Source organism: Oncorhynchus nerka, linkage group LG25, assembly GCF_034236695.1.
Source record: "Oncorhynchus nerka isolate Pitt River linkage group LG25, Oner_Uvic_2.0, whole genome shotgun sequence".
Taxonomy (NCBI): Eukaryota; Metazoa; Chordata; class Actinopteri; order Salmoniformes; family Salmonidae; genus Oncorhynchus; species Oncorhynchus nerka.
The window spans coordinates 2,223,517-2,250,103 of record NC_088420.1 but is presented as its reverse complement, the minus strand read 5'-3'; the positions used below and the strand labels follow the sequence as shown (position 1 = coordinate 2,250,103).

The 26,587-nt window shown below is 44.4% G+C and overlaps 1 protein-coding gene across 1 annotated transcript in view; it reads right to left on the bottom strand.

Moving 5' to 3' along the window:
* Positions 1 to 26,587, bottom strand: part of tmem131 (transmembrane protein 131) — a 165,084-nt gene that overhangs the window by 61,101 nt on the left and 77,396 nt on the right. The window contains exons 15-23 of the mRNA XM_065009980.1: positions 23,096 to 23,182; positions 22,432 to 22,584; positions 22,244 to 22,319; positions 18,076 to 18,190; positions 14,587 to 14,725; positions 12,821 to 12,930; positions 12,108 to 12,174; positions 10,981 to 11,132; positions 184 to 326 (exon numbers count right to left, since the gene is read on the bottom strand). Coding sequence (XP_064866052.1) covers positions 184 to 326; positions 10,981 to 11,132; positions 12,108 to 12,174; positions 12,821 to 12,930; positions 14,587 to 14,725; positions 18,076 to 18,190; positions 22,244 to 22,319; positions 22,432 to 22,584; positions 23,096 to 23,182 — 1,042 coding nt within the window. The remainder of the gene's footprint in view (positions 1 to 183; positions 327 to 10,980; positions 11,133 to 12,107; positions 12,175 to 12,820; positions 12,931 to 14,586; positions 14,726 to 18,075; positions 18,191 to 22,243; positions 22,320 to 22,431; positions 22,585 to 23,095; positions 23,183 to 26,587) is intronic.

Here is a 26,587-nt window from a genome sequence, read left to right as displayed (position 1 = left end):
GCAATTTGGGTGCAATCAATTAGCTTAATTTCTCAGAGATCAAATTATAATTCAACGAAACAATGCAGCAGGAACGTTAATCTGATTTTAAGTACAGAAAGTATTGCAGCCCAATCTGAACGGTGGGTGTCATGGCCCCTGAAAGGAGATGGAACGACCCACTGGGCCCTGTATGTAACTCACTCTCTGCGCAGTCCTTCAGCAACGCCTCCGTCATTTGGAAGCGAAGGGAGCTGTCTGGTCCAGGGAGTTTCCCAGCTACCTGCAGGCTTCCCGTGGTTCCCTGGCCACGAACCACGATCACATCTATCACAGTCAGGTTGTTCCTGTAATACAAGACAACACAGTGGGGCAGTTTATTCCTAAAAATACAACTAGGAACAACACACTCAGAGTACAGCTAGCTACTGTGCCATGGCTCTAAGACGGCCAAACTAGTCTTGACATCAAAGAGTACAATAATCACTATCAATTAATTTCCAACAGTAGACATGGGGGGGATAATACTCTGAATATGACACAGTGTAGGGATGGGGGGTAATACTCTGAATATGATAGTGTAGGGATGGAGGGGGGTAATACTCTGAATATGACAGTGTAGGGGGGTTAATACTCTGAATATGACACAGTGTAGGGATGGGGATGGGGGTAATACTCTGAATATGACACAGTGTAGGGATGGGGGGGGGAATATGACTCTGAATATGACACAGTGTAGGGATGGGGGGTAATACTCTGAATATGACAGTGTAGGGATGGGGGGGGTAATACTCTGAATATGACAGTGTAGGGGGGTAATACTCTGAATATGACAGTGTAGGGATGGGGGGGTAATACTCTGAATATGACAGTGTAGGGATGGGGGTAATACTCTGAATATGACAGTGTAGGGATGGGGGTAATACTCTGAATATGACACAGTGTAGGGATGGGGGGGGGGTAATACTCTGAATATGACAGTGTAGGGATGGGGGGTAATACTCTGAATATGACAGTGTAGGGATGGGGGGTAATACTCTGAATATGACAGTGTAGGGGTGGGGGTAATACTCTGAATATGACAGTGTAGGGATGGGGGGTAATACTCTGAATATGACACAGTGTAGGGATGGGGGGGGTAATACTCTGAATATGACAGTGTAGGGATGGGGGGGGTAATACTCTGAATATGACAGTGTAGGGGGGGGTAATACTCTGAATATGACAGTGTAGGGATGGGGATGGGGGTAATACTCTGAATATGACACAGTGTAGGGATGGGGGGTAATACTCTGAATATGACACAGTGTAGGGATGGGGGTTAATACTCTGAATATGACACAGTGTAGGGATGGGGATGGGGGTAATACTCTGAATATGACACAGTGTAGGGATGGGGGGGTAATACTCTGAATATGACACAGTGTAGGGATGGGGGGTTAATACTCTGAATATGACACAGTGTAGGGATGGGGGGGGTAATACTCTGAATATGACACAGTGTAGGGATGGGGGGGGTAATACTCTGAATATGACACAGGGATGGGGGGTAATACTCTGAATATGACACAGTGTAGGGATGGGGGGTAATACTCTGAATATGACACAGTGTAGGATGGGGGGTAATACTCTGAATATGACACAGTGTAGGGATGGGGGGGGTAATACTCTGAATATGACACAGTGTAGGGATGGGGGGTAATACTCTGAATATGACACAGTGTAGGGATGGGGGGTAATACTCTGAATATGACACAGTGTAGGGATGGGGGGTAATACTCTGAATATGACACAGTGTAGGGATGGGGGGGAGGGGGGTAATACTCTGAATATGACACAGTGTAGGGATGGGGGGTACTCTGAATATGACAGTGTAGGGATGGGGGGTAATACTCTGAATATGACAGTGTAGGGATGGGGGGGCTAATACTCTGAATATGACACAGTGTAGGGATGGGGGGGGGTAATACTCTGAATATGACACAGTGTAGGGATGGGGGTAATACTCTGAATATGACACAGTGTAGGGATGGGGGGTAATACTCTGAATATGACACAGTGTAGGGATGGGGGGTAATACTCTGAATATGACACAGTGTAGGGATGGGGGGGGTAATACTCTGAATATGACACAGTGTAGGGATGGGGGGTAATACTCTGAATATGACACAGTGTAGGGATGGGGGGGTAATACTCTGGGGTAGGGATGGGGTAATACTCTGAATATGACACAGTGTAGGGATGGGGGGTAATACTCTGAATATGACACAGTGTAGGGATGGGGGTAATACTCTGAATATGACACAGTGTAGGGATGGGGGGGGTAATACTCTGAATATGACACAGTGTAGGGATGGGGGGGTAATACTCTGAATATGACACAGTGTAGGGATGGGGGGGGTAATACTCTGAATATGACACAGTGTAGGGATGGGGGGTAATACTCTGAATATGACACAGTGTAGGGATGGGGGGGTAATACTCTGAATATGACACAGTGTAGGGATGGGGGGGAATATGACACAGTGTAGGGATGGGGGGGGTAATACTCTGAATATGACACAGTGTAGGGATGGGGGGTAATACTCTGAATATGACACAGTGTAGGGATGGGGGGGGTAATACTCTGAATATGACACAGTGTAGGGATGGGGGGTAATACTCTGAATATGACACAGTGTAGGGATGGGGGTAATACTCTGAATATGACACAGTGTAGGGATGGGGGGTAATACTATGACACAGTGAATATGATATGACACAGTGTAGGGATGGGGGGTAATACTCTGAATATGACACAGTGTAGGGATGGGGGGTAATACTCTGAATATGACACAGTGTAGGGATGGGGGGGATAATACTCTGAATATGACACAGTGTAGGGATGGGGGGTAATACTCTGAATATGACACAGTGTAGGGATGGGGGGTAATACTCTGAATATGACACAGTGTAGGGATGGGGGGGTAATACTCTGAATATGACACAGTGTAGGGATGGGGGAGGTAATACTCTGAATATGTAAATACTCTGAATATGACACAGTGTAGGGATGGGGGGGGTAATACTCTGAATATGACACAGTGTAGGGATGGGGGGTAATACTCTGAATATGACACAGTGTAGGGATGGGGGGTAATACTCTGAATATGACACAGTGTAGGGATGGGAATATGACACAGTGTAGGGATGGGGGTAATACTCTGAATATGACACAGTGTAGGGATGGGGGGGTACTCTGAATATGACACAGTGTAGGGATGGGGGGTAATACTCTGAATATGACACAGTGTAGGGATGGGGGGTAATACTCTGAATATGACACAGTGTAGGGATGGGGGGTAATACTCTGAATATGACACAGTGTAGGGATGGGGGGTAATACTCTGAATATGACACAGTGTAGGGATGGGGGGGGGTAATACTCTGAATATGACACAGTGTAGGGATGGGGGGTAATACTCTGAATATGACACAGTGTAGGGATGGGGGTGTAGGGATGGGGGTTAATACTCTGAATATGACACAGTGTAGGGATGGGGGGGGTAATACTCTGAATATGACACAGTGTAGGGATGGGGGAGGGGGGTAATACTCTGAATATGACACAGTGTAGGGATGGGGGGGTAATACTCTGAATATGACACAGTGTAGGGATGGGGGTAATACTCTGAATATGACACAGTGTAGGGATGGGGGGGTAATACTCTGAATATGACACAGTGTAGGGATGGGGGGTAATACTCTGAATATGACACAGTGTAGGGATGGGGGGGGGTAATACTCTGAATATGACACAGTGTAGGGATGGGGGGGGTAATACTCTGAATATGACACAGTGTAGGGATGGGGGTAATACTCTGAATATGACACAGTGTAGGGATGGGGGGTAATACTCTGAATATGACACAGTGTAGGGATGGGGGGGGTAATACTGAATATGACACAGTGTAGGGATGGGGGTAATACTCTGAATATGACACAGTGTAGGGATGGGGGGGGTAATACTCTGAATATGACACAGTGTAGGGATGGGGGGGTAATACTCTGAATATGACACAGTGTAGGGATGGGGGGGGTAATACTCTGAATATGACACAGTGTAGGGATGGGGGGGCAATACTCTGAATATGACACAGTGTAGGGATGGGGGTAATACTCTGAATATGACACAGTGTAGGGATGGGGGGTAATACTCTGAATATGACACAGTGTAGGGATGGGGGGGATGGGGGGCAATACTCTGAATATGACACAGTGTAGGGATGGGGGGGGTAATACTCTGAATATGACACAGTGTAGGGATGGGGGGTAATACTCTGAATATGACACAGTGTAGGGATGGGGGGGGTAATACTCTGAATATGACACAGTGTAGGGATGGGGGGGGTAATACTCTGAATATGACACAGTGTAGGGATGGGGGGGGTAATACTCTGAATATGACACAGTGTAGGGATGGGGGGGTAATACTCTGAATATGACACAGTGTAGGGATGGGGGGGGTAATACTCTGAATATGACACAGTGTAGGGATGGGGGTAATACTCTGAATATGACACAGTGTAGGGATGGGGGGGGTAATACTGACACAGTGTAGGGATGGGGGGTAATACTCTGAATATGACACAGTGTAGGGATGGGGGGTAATACTCTGAATATGACACAGTGTAGGGATGGGGGGTAATACTCTGAATATGACACAGTGTAGGGGGGTAATACTCTGAATATGACACAGTGTAGGGATGGGGGGGTAATACTGAATATGACACAGTGTAGGGATGGGGGGGGTAATACTCTGAATATGACACAGTGTAGGGATGGGACACAGGTAGGGATGGGGGTACTCTGAATATGACACAGTGTAGGGATGGGGGGTAATACTCTGAATATGACACAGTGTAGGGATGGGGGGTAATACTCTGAATATGACACAGTGTAGGGATGGGGGGGGTAATACTCTGAATATGACACAGTGTAGGGATGGGGATGGGGGTAATACTCTGAATATGACACAGTGTAGGGATGGGGGTAATACTCTGAATATGACACAGTGTAGGGATGGGGGGTTAATACTCTGAATATGACACAGTGTAGGGATGGGGGGTAATACTCTGAATATGACACAGTGTAGGGATGGGGGGTAATACTCTGAATATGACACAGTGTAGGGATGGGGGGGTAATACTCTGAATATGACACAGTGTAGGGATGGGGGTAATACTCTGAATATGACACAGTGTAGGATGGGGGGTAATACTCTGAATATGACACAGTGTAGGGATGGGGGGGGGAATACTCTGAATATGACACAGTGTAGGGATGGGGGTAATACTCTGAATATGACACAGTGTAGGGATGGGGGGTAATACTCTGAATATGACACAGTGTAGGGATGGGGGGTAATACTCTGAATATGACACAGTGTAGGGATGGGGGGTAATACTCTGAATATGACACAGTGTAGGGATGGGGGGTAATACTCTGAATATGACACAGTGTAGGGATGGGGGGTAATACTCTGAATATGACACAGTGTAGGGATGGGGGGTAATACTCTGAATATGACACAGTGTAGGGATGGGGGTAATACTCTGAATATGACACAGTGTAGGGATGGGGGTAATACTCTGAATATGACACAGTGTAGGGATGGGGGGGTAATACTCTGAATATGACACAGTGTAGGGATGGGGGGGTAATACTCTGAATATGACACAGTGTAGGGATGGGGGGTAATACTCTGAATATGACACAGTGTAGGGATGGGGGGTAATACTCTGAATATGACACAGTGTAGGGATGGGGGGTAATACTCTGAATATGACACAGTGTAGGGATGGGGGTAATACTCTGAATATGACACAGTGTAGGGATGGGGTGTAGGGATAATACTCTGAATATGACACAGTGTAGGGATGGGGGGTACTCTGAATATGACACAGTGTAGGGATGGGGGTAATACTCTGAATATGACACAGTGTAGGGATGGGGGGATAGAGTAATACTCTGAATATGACACAGTGTAGGATGGGGGGTAATACTCTGAATATGACACAGTGTAGGGATGGGGGGAGGTAATACTCTGAATATGACACAGTGTAGGATGGGGGGGTAATACTCTGAATATGACACAGTGTAGGGATGGGGGGTAATACTCTGAATATGACACAGTGTAGGGATGGGGGCAATATCTGAATATGACACAGTGTAGGGATGGGGGGTAATATGACACAGTGTAGGGATGGGGGGGTAATATGACACAGTGTAGGGATGGGGGGGGTAATACTCTGAATATGACACAGTGTAGGGATGGGGGGGGTAATACTCTGAATATGACACAGTGTAGGGATGGGGGGGTAATACTCTGAATATGACACAGTGTAGGGATGGGGGGGGTAATACTCTGAATATGACACAGTGTAGGGATGGGGGGTAATACTCTGAATATGACACAGTGTAGGGATGGGGGGTAATACTCTGAATATGACACAGTGTAGGGATGGGGGGTAATACTCTGAATATGACACAGTGTAGGGATGGGGGGGAGTAATACTCTGAATATGACACAGTGTAGGGATGGGGGGTAATACTCTGAATATGACACAGTGTAGGGATGGGGGTAATACTCTGAATATGACACAGTGTAGGGATGGGGGGTAATACTCTGAATATGACACAGTGTAGGGATGGGGGGTAATGACTCTGGGGGGTTAATATGACACAGTGTAGGGATGAATATGACACAGTGTAGGGATGGGGGGGGTAATACTCTGAATATGACACAGTGTAGGGATGGGGGGTAATACTCTGAATATGACAGTGTAGGGATGGGGGTAATACTCTGAATATGACACAGTGTAGGGATGGGGGGGGTAATACTCTGAATATGACACAGTGTAGGGATGGGGGGTAATACTCTGAATATGACACAGTGTAGGGATGGGGGGGGTAATACTCTGAATATGACAGTGTAGGGATGGGGGGTAATACTCTGAATATGACACAGTGTAGGGATGGGGGGTAATACTCTGAATATGACACAGTGTAGGGATGGGGGGGGGATGGGGGGTACTCTGAATATGACACAGTGTAGGGATGGGGGGTAATACTCTGAATATGACACAGTGTAGGGATGGGGGGTAATACTCTGAATATGACACAGTGTAGGGATGGGGGGTAATACTCTGAATATGACACAGTGTAGGGATGGGGGGTAATACTCTGAATATGACACAGTGTAGGGATGGGGGAGTAATACTCTGAATATGACACAGTGTAGGGATGGGGGGTAATACTCTGAATATGACACAGTGTAGGGATGGGGGGCAATACTCTGAATATGACACAGTGTAGGGATGGGGGAGGTAATACTCTGAATATGACACAGTGTAGGGATGGGGGGGGTAATACTCTGAATATGACACAGTGTAGGGATGGGGGGGGTAATACTCTGAATATGACACAGTGTAGGGATGGGGGGTAATATGACTGTGAATATGACACAGTGTAGGGATGGGGGGGGTAATACTCTGAATATGACACAGTGTAGGGATGGGGGGTAATACTCTGAATATGACACAGTGTAGGGATGGGGGGTAATACTCTGAATATGACACAGTGTAGGGATGGGGGGGGTAATACTCTGAATATGACACAGTGTAGGGATGGGGGGGGGGTAATACTCTGAATATGACACAGTGTAGGGATGGGGGGTAATACTCTGAATATGACACAGTGTAGGGATGGGGGGTAATACTCTGAATATGACACAGTGTAGGGATGGGGGACACAGTAGGGATACTAATGAATATGACACAGTGTAGGGATGGGGGGTAATACTCTGAATATGACACAGTGTAGGGATGGGGGGTAATACTCTGAATATGACACAGTGTAGGGATGGGGGGGTAATACTCTGAATATGACACAGTGTAGGGATGGGGGTAATACTCTGAATATGACACAGTGTAGGGATGGGGGGTAATACTCTGAATATGACACAGTGTAGGGATGGGGGGGGGGTAATACTCTGAATATGACACAGTGTAGGGATGGGGGGGGGGTAATACTCTGAATATGACACAGTGTAGGGATGGGGGAATATGACACAGTGTAGGGATGGGGGGTAATACTCTGAATATGACACAGTGTAGGGATGGGGGGGCAATACTCTGAATATGACACAGTGTAGGGATGGGGGGGTAATACTCTGAATATGACACAGTGTAGGGATGGGGGTAATACTCTGAATATGACACAGTGTAGGGATGGGGGGTAATACTCTGAATATGACACAGTGTAGGGATGGGGGGGAATACTCTGAATATGACACAGTGTAGGGATGGGGGGGGACACAGTAATACTCTGAATATGACACAGTGTAGGAATATGACACAGTGGGGATGGGGGGGAATACTCTGAATATGACACAGTGTAGGGATGGGGGGTAATACTCTGAATATGACACAGTGTAGGGATGGGGGGTAATACTCTGAATATGACACAGTGTAGGGATGGGGGGGGTATACTCTGAATATGACACAGTGTAGGGATGGGGGGTAATACTCTGAATATGACACAGTGTAGGGATGGGGGGGTAATACTCTGAATATGACACAGTGTAGGGATGGGGGGGTAATACTCTGAATATGACACAGTGTAGGGATGGGGGGTAATACTCTGAATATGACACAGTGTAGGGATGGGGGGTAATACTCTGAATATGACACAGTGTAGGGATGGGGGTAATACTCTGAATATGACACAGTGTAGGGATGGGGGGGGGGCAATACTCTGAATATGACACAGTGTAGGGATGGGGGGTAATACTCTGAATATGACACAGTGTAGGGATGGGGGGTAATACTCTGAATATGACACAGTGTAGGGATGGGGGGGTAATACTCTGAATATGACACAGTGTAGGGATGGGGGTAATACTCTGAATATGACACAGTGTAGGGATGGGGGGTACTGAATATGACACAGTGTAGGGATGGGGGTAATACTGAATATGACACAGTGTAGGGATGGGGGGTAATACTCTGAATATGACACAGTGTAGGGATGGGGGGTAATACTCTGAATATGACACAGTGTAGGGATGGGGGGGGTAATACTCTGAATATGACACAGTGTAGGGATGGGGGGTTAATACTCTGAATATGACACAGTGTAGGGATGGGGGGTTAATACTCTGAATATGACACAGTGTAGGGATGGGGGTAATACTCTGAATATGACAGTAGGGATGGGGGGTAATACTCTGAATATGACACAGTGTAGGGATGGGGGGTAATACTCTGAATATGACACAGTGTAGGGATGGGGGGTAATACTCTGAATATGACACAGTGTAGGGATGGGGGGGGTAATACTCTGAATATGACACAGTGTAGGGATGGGGGGGTAATACTCTGAATATGACACAGTGTAGGGATGGGGGGTAATACTCTGAATATGACACAGTGTAGGGATGGGGGGTAATACTCTGAATATGACACAGTGTAGGGATGGGGGGGGTAATACTCTGAATATGACACAGTGTAGGGATGGGGGGTAATACTCTGAATATGACACAGTGGGAGGGATGGGGGGTAATACTCTGAATATGACACAGTGTAGGGATGGGGGGTAATACTCTGAATATGACACAGTGTAGGGATGGGGGGTAATACTCTGAATATGACACAGTGTAGGGATGGGGTAGGGATGACACAGTGGGGATGGGGGGTAATCTGAATATGACACAGTGTAGGGATGGGGGGGGCAATACTGAATATGACACAGTGTAGGGATGGGGGGGAATACTCTGAATATGACACAGTGTAGGGATGGGGGGGGTAATACTCTGAATATGACACAGTGTAGGGATGGGGGGGGTAATACTCTGAATATGACACAGTGTAGGGATGGGGGGAATACTCTGAATATGACACAGTGTAGGGATGGGGGTAATACTCTGAATATGACACAGTGTAGGGATGGGGGGTAATACTCTGAATATGACACAGTGTAGGGATGGGGGCAATACTCTGAATATGACACAGTGTAGGGATGGGGGGAATATGACACAGTAATACTCTGAATATGACACAGTGTAGGGATGGGGGGGGTAATACTCTGAATATGACACAGTGTAGGGATGGGGGGGGGTAATACTCTGAATATGACAGTGTAGGGATGGGGGGTAATACTCTGAATATGACACAGTGTAGGGATGGGGGGTAATACTCTGAATATGACACAGTGTAGGGATGGGGGGGGAATACTCTGAATATGACACAGTGTAGGGATGGGGGGGGAATACTCTGAATATGACACAGTGTAGGGATGGGGGGTAATACTCTGAATATGACACAGTGTAGGGATGGGGGGGGGGGTTAATACTCTGAATATGACACAGTGTAGGGATGGGGGGTAATACTCTGAATATGACACAGTGTAGGGATGGGGGTAATACTCTGAATATGACACAGTGTAGGGATGGGGGTAATACTCTGAATATGACACAGTGTAGGGATGGGGGGTAATACTCTGAATATGACACAGTGTAGGGATGGGGGGTAATACTCTGAATATGACACAGTGTAGGGATGGGGGGTAATACACAGTCTGAATATGACACAGTGTAGGGATGGAATATGACATAGTGTAGGGATGGGGGTAATACTCTGAATATGACACAGTGTAGGGATGGGGGGAGGGGGGGGTAATACTCTGAATATGACACAGTGTAGGGATGGGGGGGGTAATACTCTGAATATGACAGTGTAGGGATGGGGGTGGTAATACTCTGAATATGACACAGTGTAGGGATGGGGGGGGTAATACTCTGAATATGACACAGTGTAGGGGGGTAATACTCTGAATATGACACAGTGTAGGGGGGGTAATACTCTGAATATGACACAGTGTAGGGATGGAGGGGGGGTAATACTCTGAATATGACACAGTGTAGGGATGGGGGGGGGGTAATACTCAATACCACTGACCCACCTGACTATGAGCAGGGAGGAGACAGAGTGGTTGCTGGAAGGAGTGAACCTCAGGCTGAAGGACTTGACCTCTCCAGGCTGCAGGAGCACGCTGTAGACAAACGGTCTGGTCGAGCCCTCCACAAACCCTGAGCTTCCCTTCATTACAGACGACTGGGAGAGGACAGAGACACACAGAGCAGTCAGAGAGGACAGAGACACACAGAGCAGTCAGAGAGGACAGAGACACACAGAGCTGTCAGAGAGGACAAGAGACACACAGAGAGGACAGGGAGACACAGAGAGGACAGGGAGACACAGAGCAGTCAGAGAGGACAGAGCCACACAGAGAGGACAGAGAGGACAAGAGACACACAGAGCAGTCAAGAGACACACAGAGAGGACAAGAGACACACAGAGAGGACAGAGACACACAGAGCGGACAGAGACACACAGAGCAGTCAGAGAGGACAAGAGACACACAGAGCAGTCAGAGAGGACAAGAGACACACAGAGAGGACAAGAGACACACAGAGAGGACAGAGACACACAGAGAAGACAGAGACACACAGAGAGGACAGAGACACACAGAGAGGACAGAGAGACACAGAGGACAGAGGACAGAGACACACAGAGAGGACAGAGACACACAGAGACACACAGAGTAGTCAGAGAGGACAGAGACACACAGAGAGGACAGAGACACACAGAGAGGACAGAGACACACAGAGAGGACAGAGACACACAGAGAGGACAGAGACACACATAGTAGTCAGAGACACACAGAGAGGACAGAGACACACAGAGAGGACAGAGACACGCAGAGAGGACAGAGACACACAGAGTAGTCAGAGAGGACAGAGACACACAGAGAGGACAGAGACACACAGAGAGGACAAAGACACACAGAGAGGACAGAGACACACAGAGAGGACAGAGACACACAGAGAGGACAGAGACACACAGAGACACACATACATACAAACTAAGGCATAGCAGTAAGACACCAAACAAACTGCAACCGAAAATTCTTACAATTCTTCAATAAATGACTTGTAATTGGCTATGAATGTTGTTCCAGCTAGGTAACACTGGCAGTACTGTACAACAGGGTCACAGAGAACTCAAGTACTATTCTGCACTACTTACTAGGTTTCTGTTGACCTGAAATTCCAGTGAATTTGTGTCGATGTCAGACAACTTTCCCAGTGGGAAGCTGGAAAGAGATAAGAGTCAGTGAGGGTCCTCCTTTATTTCCACCCTAAAATGTGTCGGGTACACAGCAACAGAAAGGCCTTCGGTTGTGAGAGGTGGTTGCTCAGATATCAAATCAAATCAAATTTATTTATATAGCCCTTCGTACATCAGCTGATATCTCAAAGTGCTGTACAGAAACCCAGCCTAAAACCCCAAACAGCAAGCAATGCAGGTGTAGAAGCACGGTGGCTAGGAAAAACTCCCTAGAAAGGCCAAAACCTAGGAAGAAACCTAGAGAGGAACCAGGCTATGAGGGGTGGCCAGTCCTCTTCTGGCTGTGCCGGGTGGAGATTATAACAGAACATGGCCAAGATGTTCAAATGTTCATAAATGACCAGCATGGTCGAATAATAATAAGGCAGAACAGTTGAAACTGGAGCAGCAGCACAGTCAGGTGGAAGTTGAAACTGGAGCAGCAGCATGGCCAGGTGGACTGGGGACAGCAAGGAGTCATCATGTCAGGTAGTCCTGGGGCATGGTCCTAGGGCTCAGGTCAGTTGAAACTGGAACAGCAGCATGGCAGCATAGATAGCTGATATCTAATTAATGTACTGTATCAGAGCCACACGGTGTGCACCACCAGGCAGCTAGGTGCCACTTCATACCTGTCGCTGAGTTTCCCAGCAAACACGGAGGGGTTCGGGTAGAGCGCCAGAGGAAGGATCTGGACATACACTGGGACATCTGCTGGGTTCTCTAGAACAACCTCTGTCTCCTGTAAGACACACAAGGATAAGAGATGAGAGAGCGAGAGACCAGAGCGAGAGAGTCAGTGAAATGTGTGTGTGTGTGTAGTGCATTCGGAAAGTATTCAGACCACTTGACTTTTTCCACATTTTGTTACGTTACAGCCTGATTCTAAAATGGATTACTCTACCCACAATACACCATTATGACACTGCAAAAACAGTTTTTTTATACATTTTTGCAAATGTATTAAAAATAACACTGAAATATTACATAAATATTCAGAACCTTTACTCAGTACTTTGTTGAAGCACTTTTGGCAGCGATTACAGCCATGAGTCTTCTGGGGTATGACGCTACAAGCTTGGCACACCTGTATTTGGGGAGTTTCTCCTGTTCTTCTCTGCAGATCCTCTCAAGCTCTGTCAGGTTGGATGGGGAGCATCGCTGCACAGCTATTTTCAGGGCTCTCCAGAGGTTCAAGTCCTCCGGCCTCTGGCTGAGCCAGTCAAGGACATTCAGAGACTTGTCCCGAAGCCACTCCTGTGTTGTCTTGCCAATGTGCTTAGGGTCGTTGTAATATTGGAAGGTTAATCTTCTCCCCAGTCTGAGGTACTGAGCGCTCTGGAGCAGGGTTTCATCAAGGATCTCTCTGTACTTTGCTCTGTTCATCTTTCCCTCGATCCTGACTAGTCTCCCAGTTCCTGCCTCTGAAAAACTTCCCCACAGCATGATGCTGCCACCACCATGCGTAGGGATGTTGCCAGGTTTCCTCCAGACGTGACGCTTGGCATTCAGGCCAACGAGTTCAATCTTGGTTTCATCAAACCAGAGAATCTTGTTTCTAATGGTCTGAGTGTCTTTAGGTGCCTTTTGGCAAACTCCAAGCGGGCTGTCATGTGCCTTTTACTGAGGAGTGGCTACCATCTGGACACTCTACCATAAAGGCCTGATTGGTGAAGTACTGCAGAGATGGTTGTCCTTCTGGAAGGTTCTCCCATCTCCACAGAGGAACTCTGGAACTCTGTCAGAGTGACCATTGGGTTCTTGGACACCTCCCTGACCAAGGCCCTTCTCCCCCGATTGCTCAGTTTGGCCGGACGGCCAGCTCTAGGAAGAGTCTTGGTGGTTCCAAACTTCTTCCATTTAAGAATGATGGAGACTACTGTGTTCTTGGAGACCTTCAATGCTGCAGAAATGTTTTGGTACCCTTCCCCAGATCTGTGCCTCGACACAATCCTGTCTCGGAGCTCTACGGACAATTCCTTCGACCTCATGGCTTGGTTTTTGCTCTGACAACTGTGGGACCTTATATAGTCAGGTGTGTGTCTTTCCAAATCATGTCCAATCAATTGAATTTACCACAGGTGGACTCCAATCAAGTTGTAAAAACATCTCAAGGATGATCAATGGAAACAGGATGCACATGAGCTCAATTTTGAATCTAATATTAAATGGACTGAATATACTTACATAAATAAGGACTTTTTTTATTTAAAATACATATTGTTTTTAAATGTCATTATGGGGTATTGTGCGTAGATTGATGAGATTTTTTAGTTATTTAATCCATTATAGAATAAGGCTGTAACGTAAATGTTTTTGGGAAAAAGACTGACTACTTTTCGAAAGTATGTTTGTATAGTGTATGTTTATATAGTGTATGTTTGTGTACTGTACTCACAGAGGAGCTATTGGCATTGGTGAGGGGAAACGTGATTTGTTGTGAGGCGTTAACCAGCGACGGCCAGGTCTGTTGGGCTGTTATTGTTGCCTGGACCGTCTCCTGAAGATCTGTGCTGACTTCAAACACCGCCTCAACTCTTTATACAAAGACAAACATCAGGACACTCAGGACTACTGTCTGCACCAACGCAGCACTGTCACATATGATCAAGAGAAGACAGAGTTATGTGCATCCTATGGGCACCCTGTTCCTTATAGACTGGAGAGACCTACAGTATGGGCACCCTGTTCCCTATAGACTGGAGAGACCTACAGTATGGGCACCCTGTTCCCTATAGACTGGAGAGACCTACAGTATGGGCACCCTGTTCCCTATGGGCACCATGTTCCCTATAGACTGGAGAGACCTACAGTATGGGCACCCTGTTCCCTATAGACTGGGCAGAGACTGGAGAGACCTACAGTATGGGCACCCTGTTCCCTATAGACTGGAGAGACCTACAGTATGGGCACCCTGTTCCCTATAGACTGGAGAGACCTACAGTATGGGCACCCTGTTCCCTATAGACTGGAGAGACCTATGGGCACCCTGTTCCCTATAGACTGACTGGGGCACCCTGAGACTGGAGAGACTACAGTATGGGCACCCTGTTCCCTATAGACTGGAGAGACCTACAGTATGGGCACCCTGTTCCCTATAGACTGGAGAGACCTACAGTATGGGCACCCTGTTCCCTATAGACTGGAGAGACCTACAGTATGGGCACCCTGTTTCCTATAGACTGGAGAGACCTACAGTATGGGCACCCTGTTCCCTATAGACTGGAGAGACCTACAGTATGGGCACCCTGTTCCCTATAGACTGGAGAGACCTACAGTATGGGCACCCTGTTCCCTATAGACTGGAGACCTATTGGCACCCTGTTCCCTATAGACTGGAGAGACCTACAGTATGGGCACCCTGTTCCCTATAGACTGGAGAGACCTACAGTATGGGCACCCTGTTCCCTATAGACTGGAGAGACCTACAGTATGGGCACCCTGTTCCCTATAGACTGGAGAGACCTATGGGCACCCTGTTCCCTATAGACTGGAGAGACCTACAGTATGGGCACCCTGTTCCCTATAGACTGGAGAGACCACTTCCATTTGAAGCGTTGTTTGTTTGTAACAATTGGAAAGACATCAGCAAGTTTGTGGTTGTAATTACTTCATTTTGATGTTTTCGGGGGTCACAGAAGAGAAGATAAACATCTTCAGGGACTGTACTTCAAAGTACTGCACTATATAGGGCCCAGGTGACATTAAGCCACTATATAGTGCAGCACTTGTCACCTAGGCCCTATATAGTGCAGTACTTGTCACCTAGGCCCTATATAGTGTAGTACTTGTCACCTAGGCCCTATATAGTGGCTTAACGTCACCTGGGCCCTATATAGTGCAGCACTTGTCACCTAGGCCCTATATAGTGCAGCACTTGTCACCTAGGCCCTATATAGTGGCTTAACGTCACCTGGGCCCTATATAGTGCAGCACTTGTCACCTAGGCCCTATATAGTGCAGCACTTGTCACCTAGGCCCTATATAGTGCAGTACTTGTCACCTAGGCCCTATATAGTGTAGTACTTGTCACCTAGGCCCTATATAGTGTAGTACTTGTCACCTGGGCCCTATATAGTGCAGCACTTGTCACCTAGGCCCTATATAGTGTAGTACTTGTCACCTGGGCCCTATATAGTGCAGCACTTGTCACCTAGGCCCTATATAGTGCAGTACTTGTCACCTAGGCCCTATATAGTGTAGTACTTGTCACCTAGGCCCTATATAGTGTAGTACTTGTCACCTAGGCCCTATATAGTGTAGTACTTGTCACCTGGGCCCTATATAGTGCAGTACTTGTCACCTAGGCCCTATATAGTGTAGTACTTGTCACCTAGGCCCTATATAGTGTAGTACTTGTCACCTGGGCCCTATATAGTGTAGTACTTGTCACCTGGGCCCTATATAGTGTAGTACTTGTCACCTAGGCCCTATATAGTGTAGTACTTGTCACCTGGGCCCTATATAGTGGCTTAACGTCACCTGGGCCCTTTATAGTGCAGCACTTGTCACCTGGGCCCTATATAGTGTAGTACTTGTCACCTGGGCCCTATATAGTGTAGTACTTGTCACCTGGGCCCTATATAGTGCAGCACTTGTCACCTGGGCCCTATATAGTGCAGCACTTGTCACCTGGGCCCTATATAGTGCAGCACTTGTCACCTGGGCCCTATATAGTGGCTTAACGTCACCTGGGCCCTTTATAGTGCAGCACTTGTCACCTGGGCCCTATATAGTGCAGCACTTGTCACCTGGGCCCTATATAGTGGCTTAACGTCACCTGGGCCCTTTATAGTGCAGCACTTGTCACCTAGGCCCTATATAGTGGCTTAACGTCACCTGGGCCCTATATAGTGCAGCACTTGTCACCTAGGCCCTATATACTGTAGTACTTGTCACCTAGGCCCTATATAGTGTAGTACTTGTCACCTGGGCCCTATATAGTGTAGTACTTGTCACCTAGGCCCTATATAGTGTAGTACTTGTCACCTGGGCCCTATATAGTGCAGCACTTGTCACCTGGGCCCTATATAGTGCAGCACTTGTCACCTGGGCCCTATATAGTGTAGTACTTGTCACCTAGGCCCTATATAGTGTAGTACTTGTCACCTGGGCCCTATATAGTGCAGCACTTGTCACCTGGGCCCTATATAGTGCAGCACTTGTCACCTGGGCCCTATATAGTGTAGTACTTGTCACCTAGGCCCTATATAGTGTAGTACTTGTCACCTGGGCCCTATATAGTGCAGTACTTGTCACCTGGGCCCTATATAGTGTAGTACTTGTCACCTAGGCCCTATATAGTGTAGTACTTGTCACCTGGGCCCTATATAGTGTAGTACTTGTCACCTGGGCCCTATATAGTGTAGTACTTGTCACCTAGGCCCTATATAGTGTAGTACTTGTCACCTGGGCCCTATATAGTGGCTTAACGTCACCTGGGCCCTTTATAGTGCAGCACTTGTCACCTGGGCCCTATATAGTGTAGTACTTGTCACCTGGGCCCTATATAGTGTAGTACTTGTCACCTGGGCCCTATATAGTGCAGCACTTGTCACCTGGGCCCTATATAGTGCAGCACTTGTCACCTGGGCCCTATATAGTGGCTTAACGTCACCTGGGCCCTATATAGTGCAGCACTTGTCACCTGGGCCCTATATAGTGCAGCACTTGTCACCTGGGCCCTATATAGTGGCTTAACGTCACCTGGGCCCTTTATAGTGCAGCACTTGTCACCTAGGCCCTATATAGTGGCTTAACGTCACCTGGGCCCTATATAGTGCAGCACTTGTCACCTAGGCCTTATATAGGGCCCAGGTGACAAGTGCTGCACTATATAGAGAACAGGGTGCCGTTCAGGCCTCAGCCAGAGAGATGTCAGACTCACTGATGTCCCGAGCGATCTTTCAGCTCTGTCCAGCGTCGGAGCAGTTTCTGGTGGAGGTCAATGTCAGCATCCCAGATGTCCTCCTGTAAGACCAGGCCGTGGGGACGAGCCTCAGCTTTAAACACAACACTATATTAACATACTGTATATCAGCTGGAAGACACTATATTAACGTAGACTGTTGGTCAATAGCCCAATATTCATGTAGCTGATGGTCATTCACATTATTATAGTTTACAGCTGAAGGTTAGATGGTCATTATTATAGTTTACAGCTGAAGGTTAGATGGTCATTATTATAGTTTACAGCTGAAGGTTAGACGGTCATTCACATTATTATAGTTTACAGCTGAAGGTTAGATGGTCATTCACATTATTATAGTTTACAGCTGAAGGTTAGATGGTCATTCACATTATTATAGTTTACAGCTGAAGGTTAGACGGTCATTATTATAGTTTACAGCTGAAGGTTAGATGGTCATTCACATTATTATAGTTTACAGCTGAAGGTTAGACGGTCATTATTATAGTATACAGCTGAAGGTTAGACGGTCATTATTATAGTTTACAGCTGAAGGTTAGACGGTCATTATTATAGTTTACAGCTGAAGGTTAGATGGTCATTATTATAGTTTACAGCTGAAGGTTAGATGGTCATTCACATTATTATAGTATACAGCTGAAGGTTAGATGGTCATTATTATAGTTTACAGCTGAAGGTTAGATGGTCATTATTATAGTTTACAGCTGAAGGTTAGATGGTCATTATTATAGTTTACAGCTGAAGGTTAGATGGTCATTCACATTATTATAGTTTACAGCTGAAGGTTAGACGGTCATTATTATAGTATACAGCTGAAGGTTAGACGGTCATTATTATAGTTTACAGCTGAAGGTTAGATGGTCATTATTATAGTTTACAGCTGAAGGTTAGATGGTCATTATTATAGTTTACAGCTGAAGGTTAGATGGTCATTATTATAGTATACAGCTGAAGGTTAGACGGTCATTATTATAGTATACAGCTGAAGGTTAGACGGTCATTATTATAGTATACAGCTGAAGGTTAGACGGTCATTATTATAGTTTACAGCTGAAGGTTAGACGGTCATTATTATAGTTTATAGCTGAAGGTTAGATGGTCATTATTATAGTTTACAGCTGAAGGTTAGATGGTCATTCACATTATTATAGTTTATAGCTGAAGGTTAGATGGTCATTATTATAGTTTACAGCTGAAGGTTAGATGGTCATTATTATAGTTTATAGCTGAAGGTTAGATGGTCATTATTATAGTTTACAGCTGAAGGTTAGATGGTCATTATTATAGTATACAGCTGAAGGTTAGACGGTCATTATTATAGTATACAGCTGAAGGTTAGACGGTCATTATTATAGTTTACAGCTGAAGGTTAGATGGTCATTATTATAGTTTACAGCTGAAGGTTAGATGGTCATTATTATAGTTTACAGCTGAAGGTTAGACGGTCATTCACATTATTAAAGTTTACAGCTGAAGGTTAGATGGTCATTCACATTATTATAGTTTACAGCTGAAGGTTAGATGGTCATTCACATTATTATAGTTTACAGCTGAAGGTTAGACGGTCATTATTATAGTTTACAGCTGAAGGTTAGATGGTCATTATTATAGTTTACAGCTGAAGGTTAGATGGTCATTCACATTATTATAGTTTACAGCTGAAGGTTAGATGGTCATTATTATAGTTTACAGCTGAAGGTTAGATGGTCATTCACATTATTATAGTTTACAGCTGAAGGTTAGACGGTCATTATTATAGTTTACAGCTGAAGGTTAGATGGTCATTCACATTATTATAGTTTACAGCTGAAGGTTAGACGGTCATTATTATAGTATACAGCTGAAGGTTAGACGGTCATTATTATAGTTTACAGCTGAAGGTTAGATGGTCATTATTATAGTTTACAGCTGAAGGTTAGATGGTCATTCACATTATTATAGTATACAGCTGAAGGTTAGATGGTCATTATTATAGTTTACAGCTGAAGGTTAGATGGTCATTATTATAGTTTACAGCTGAAGGTTAGATGGTCATTATTATAGTTTACAGCTGAAGGTTAGATGGTCATTCACATTATTATAGTTTACAGCTGAAGGTTAGACGGTCATTATTATAGTATACAGCTGAAGGTTAGACGGTCATTATTATAGTTTACAGCTGAAGGTTAGATGGTCATTATTATAGTTTACAGCTGAAGGTTAGATGGTCATTATTATAGTTTACAGCTGAAGGTTAGATGGTCATTATTATAGTATACAGCTGAAGGTTAGACGGTCATTATTATAGTATACAGCTGAAGGTTAGACGGTCATTATTATAGTATACAGCTGAAGGTTAGACGGTCATTATTATAGTTTACAGCTGAAGGTTAGACGGTCATTATTATAGTTTACAGCTGAAGGTTAGATGGTCATTATTATAGTTTATAGCTGAAGGTTAGATGGTCATTATTATAGTTTACAGCTGAAGGTTAGATGGTCATTCACATTATTATAGTTTATAGCTGAAGGTTAGATGGTCATTATTATAGTTTACAGCTGAAGGTTAGATGGTCATTATTATAGTTTATAGCTGAAGGTTAGATGGTCATTATTATAGTTTACAGCTGAAGGTTAGATGGTCATTATTATAGTATACAGCTGAAGGTTAGACGGTCATTATTATAGTATACAGCTGAAGGTTAGACGGTCATTATTATAGTTTACAGCTGAAGGTTAGATGGTCATTATTATAGTTTACAGCTGAAGGTTAGATGGACATTATTATAGTTTACAGCTGAAGGTTAGACGGTCATTCACATTATTATAGTTTATAGCTGAAGGTTAGATGGTCATTATTATAGTTTACAGCTGAAGGTTAGATGGTCATTCACGTTATTATAGTTTACAGCTGAAGGTTAGATGGTCATTATTATAGTTTACAGCTGAAGGTTAGATGGTCATTATTATAGTTTACAGCTGAAGGTTAGATGGTCATTATTATAGTTTACAGCTGAAGGTTAGACGGTCATTATTATAGTTTACAGCTGAAGGTTAGACGGTCATTATTATAGTTTACAGCTGAAGGTTAGATGGTCATTATTATAGTTTACAGCTGAAGGTTAGATGGTCAGTCACATTATTATAGTTTACAGCTGAAGGTTAGATGGTCATTATTATAGTTTACAGCTGAAGGTTAGATGGTCATTATTATAGTTTACAGCTGAAGGTTAGACGGTCATTATTATAGTTTACAGCTGAAGGTTAGACGGTCATTATTATAGTTTACAGCTGAAGGTTAGACGGTCATTATTATAGTTTACAGCTGAAGGTTAGACGGTCATTCACATTATTATAGTATACAGCTGAAGGTTAGACGGTCATTATTATAGTTTACAGCTGAAGGTTAGACGGTCATTATTATAGTTTACAGCTGAAGGTTAGACGGTCATTCACATTATTATAGTATACAGCTGAAGGTTAGATGGTCATTATTATAGTTTACAGCTGAAGGTTAGATGGTCATTCACATTATTATAGTTTACAGCTGAAGGTTAGATGGTCATTATTATAGTTTACAGCTGAAGATTAGATGGTCATTCACATTATTATAGTTTACAGCTGAAGGTTAGATGGTCATTATTATAGTTTACAGCTGAAGGTTAGACGGTCATTATTATAGTTTACAGCTGAAGGTTAGATGGTCATTATTATAGTTTACAGCTGAAGGTTAGATGGTCATTCACATTATTATAGTTTACAGCTGAAGGTTAGATGGTCATTATTATAGTTTACAGCTGAAGGTTAGACGGTCATTATTATAGTTTACAGCTGAAGGTTAGATGGTCATTATTATAGTTTACAGCTGAAGGTTAGATGGTCATTCACATTATTATAGTTTACAGCTGAAGGTTAGACGGTCATTATTATAGTTTACAGCTGAAGGTTAGATGGTCATTATTATAGTTTACAGCTGAAGGTTAGATGGTCATTATTATAGTTTACAGCTGAAGGTTAGACGGTCATTCACATTATTATAGTTTACAGCTGAAGGTTAGAGTCAAGGTTAGATGTTTTTAAGTAGCACGTTGTGTGAGGATTTAACATTTTCTAACAAATTATATCACGAGACGTCCAAGTTACTCACATTTCAGAACAAACGGCAACCCCACGTAACAGTGGTCGACACACTGCAAACTGGCATCAAAATAAATATTAGCAACCTGCAAAAACAGGGAAATAAAGTGGTGCCATTAAGCTCTGTGTTGCATAAATGTTGACGTTCAGAAACAATGTTATTGAACTAAAGCCTCCAGCGGGAACCTGCGTCTACACCTTGGACTTGCGTCTCGGTTCCAGTCCATTCTTGTTACTACGTAGTCTTTTGTAATAGAACCGAATGTCTTCTGTCAGGGAACGGATGTGTCGGAGTCTCGCTCTCTGGGTGAAGGAACTCTGGATGGTGAAACTCTGGTGTACTATCTTCCCCTGGGGGGGGGGGGGCAGAGAGGAGAGGACAAACACAGGCACCAACAGGCACACAGACACGTCAGGGCAGGGCGACATGACAAGCTACCATACCATAACACTGTTTGAACACCTATCGTGTCATTTCAAGACAGTGAAGAGTTACATTGTAAGAATGTGGTGTTGCGTGTTGGAATGTCAGCAATCTGATCTTGTGCCTGTCATTACTCAATAAGGCACGAGGGGGTGTGGTATATGGCCAATATACCACGGCTAAGGGCTGTTCTTAAGTAAGATGATGGTTTAACTGAGGGCTGGAGGTAGGATGATGGTTTAACAGAGGGCTGGAGGTAGGATGATGGTTTAACAGAGGGCTAGAGGTAGGATGCTGGTTTAACAGAGGGCTAGAGGTAGGATGCTGGTTTAACAGAGGGCTAGAGGTAGGATGATGGTTTAACAGAGGTCTATAGGTAGGATGACGGTTCTAACAGAGGGCTAGAGGTAGGATGATGGTTTAACAAAAGTAACTCACAGGAAAGGATGGAGGTAGGAGGATGTGTTCAGGATAGCTGTTTAGCTTCCCCACTGCTATCGCAGCCTTCGCTGGGATTGTTAATATCTGAAAAACACAGAAGAAAAATCTCCTAAGACTGGTCCTAGATCTGTTTGTGCTGTAGCCATGTTCTCTGGTCATGTGGCATAACACATCACCCCAGGAGTTATCAAGAGGGCACAAACAGATCTCAGATCAGGCAACAACAAAACATCACTCATCATGATGGCACATAGTAACAGTACATGCTGTTTTTAAGGACGTATTGCTGTATTGCACAACCAGTGGACAGTAAAGAGTATGAGTTGACTCACACCCCAAAACAGCTGGAGAGGTGATGACTAAGATGTAGGCAATGTGGGCTGAAACGTTAGTGTTTAACCATTCAGTTATTGTTGACTATATTTTATTGGGCATGTGGTGAGTTTTATTTTTATTTATTTTTTACAACCAGTAAATAATAATAGAATTATTAGAATAATTTTGCACGCCCAATTTTTCAGTTTTTGATTTGTTAAAAAAGTTTGAAATATCCACTAAATGTCGTTCCACTTCATGATTGTGTCCCACTTGTTGTTGATTCTTCACAAAAAAATACAGTTTTATATCTTTATGTTTGAAGCCTGAAATGTGGCAAGAGGTCGCAAAGTTCAAGGGGGCCGAATACTTTCGCAAGGCACTGTACCTGGTAACATACCTGGTAGTCAGGGGTGATATGTACCCTAGTAACATACCTGGTAGTCAGGGGTGATATGTACCCTAGTAACATACCTGGTAGTCAGGGGTGATATGTACCCTAGTAACATACCTGGTAGTCAGAGGTGATATGTACCCTAGTAACATGCCTGGTAGTCAGGGGTGATATGTACCTGGTAACATACCTGGTAGTCAGGGGTGATATGTACCCTAGTAACATACCTGGTAGTCAGGGGTGATATGTACCCTAGTAACATACCTGGTAGTCAGGGGTGATATGTACCCTAGTAACATACCTGGTAGTCAGAGGTGATATGTACCCTAGTAACATACCTGGTAGTCAGAGGTGATATGTACCCTAGTAACATACCTGGTAGTCAGGGGTGATATGTACCCTAGTAACATACCTGGTAGTCAGAGGTGATATGTACCCTAGTAACATACCTGGTAGTCAGGGGTGATATGTACCCTAGTAACATACCTGGTAGTCAGGGGTGATATGTACCCTAGTAACATACCTGGTAGTCAGGGGTGATATGCACCCTAGTAACATACCTGGTAGTCAGATGTGATATGGACCTAGTAACATACCTGGTAGTCAGGGGTGATATGTACCCTAGTAACATATGTACCCTAGTAACATACCTGGTAGTCAGGGGTGATATGTACCCTAGTAACATACCTGGTAGTCAGGGGTGATATGTACCCTAGTAACATACCTGGTAGTCAGGGGTGATATGTACCCTAGTAACATACCTGGTAGTCAGGGGTGATATGTACCCTAGTAACATACCTGTTAGTCAGGGGTGATATGTACCCTAGTAACATATCTGGTAGTCAGGGGTGATATGTACCTAGTAACATACCTGGTAGTCAGGGGTGATATGTACCCTAGTAACATACCTGGTAGTCAGAGGTGATATGTACCCTAGTAACATACCTGGTAGTCAGAGGTGATATGTGCCCTAGTAACATACCTGGTAGTCAGAGGTGATATGTACCCTAGTAACATACCTGGTAGTCAGAGGTGATATGTACCCTAGTAACATACCTGGTAGTCAGAGGTGATATGTACCCTAGTAACATACCTGGTAGTCAGAGGTGATATGTGCCCTAGTAACATACCTGGTAGTCAGAGGTGATATGTGCCCTAGTAACATACCTGGTAGTCAGGGGTGATATGTGCCCTAGTAACATACCTGGTAGTCAGAGGTGATATGTACCCCAGTAACATACCTGGTAGTCAGGGGTGATATGGACCTAGTAACATACCTGGTAGTCAGGGGTGATATGTACCCCAGTAACATACCTGGTAGTCAGGGGTGATATGTACAATGTGATTTTCTGGATTTTTTTTCTCATTTTGTCTGTCATAGTTGAAATGGGTATTGTTGGTATAATTGGTATTGCCCCTCTGTATGTCATATATATTCTGGTATTGCCCCTCTGTATGTCATATATATTCTGGTATTGCCCCTCTGTATGTCATATATATTCTGGTATTGCCCCTCTGTATGTATATATATTCTGGTATTGCCCCTCTGTATGTCATATATATTCTGGTATTGCCCCTCTGTATGTCATATATATTCTGGTATTGCCCCTCTGTATGTCATATATATTCTGGTATTGCCCCTCTGTATGTCATATATATTCTGGTATTGCCCCTGTATGTATATATATTCTGGTATTGCCCCTCTGTATGTATATATATTCTGGTATTGCCCCTCTGTATGTCATATATATTCTGGTATTGCCCCTCTGTATGTCATATATATTCTGGTATTGCCCCTCTGTATGTCATATATATTCTGGTATTGCCCCTCTGTATGTCATATATATTCTGGTATTGCCCCTCTGTATGTCATATATATTCTGGTATTGCCCCTGTATGTATATATATTCTGGTATTGCCCCTCTGTATGTATATATATTCTGGTATTGCCCCTCTGTATGTCATATATATTCTGGTATTGCCCTCTGTATGTCATATATATTCTGGTATTGCCCCTCTGTATGTCATATATATTCTGGTATTGCCCCTCTGTATGTATATATATTCTGGTATTGCCCTCTGTATGTCATATATATTCTGGTATTGCCCCTCTGTATGTCATATATATTCTGGTATTGCCCCTGTATGTATATATATTCTGGTATTGCCCCTCTGTATGTATATATATTCTGGTATTGCCCCTCTGTATGTCATATATATTCTGGTATTGCCCCTCTGTATGTCATATATATTCTGGTATTGCCCCTGTATGTATATATATTCTGGTATTGCCCCTCTGTATGTATATATATTCTGGTATTGCCCCTCTGTATGTCATATATATTCTGGTATTGCCCCTGTATGTATATATATTCTGGTATTGCCCCTCTGTATGTATATATATTCTGGTATTGCCCCTCTGTATGTCATATATATTCTGGTATTGCCCCTCTGTATGTCATATATATTCTGGTATTGCCCCTCTGTATGTCATATATATTCTGGTATTGCCCCTGTATGTATATATATTCTGGTATTGCCCCTCTGTATGTATATATATTCTGGTATTGCCTCTCTGTATGTCATATATATTCTGGTATTGCCCCTCTGTATGTCATATATATTCTGGTATTGCCCCTCTGTATGTCATATATATTCTGGTATTGCCCCTCTGTATGTCATATATATTCTGGTATTGCCCCTCTGTATGTCATATATATTCTGGTATTGCCCTCTGTATGTATATATATTCTGGTATTGCCCCTCTGTATGTCATATAT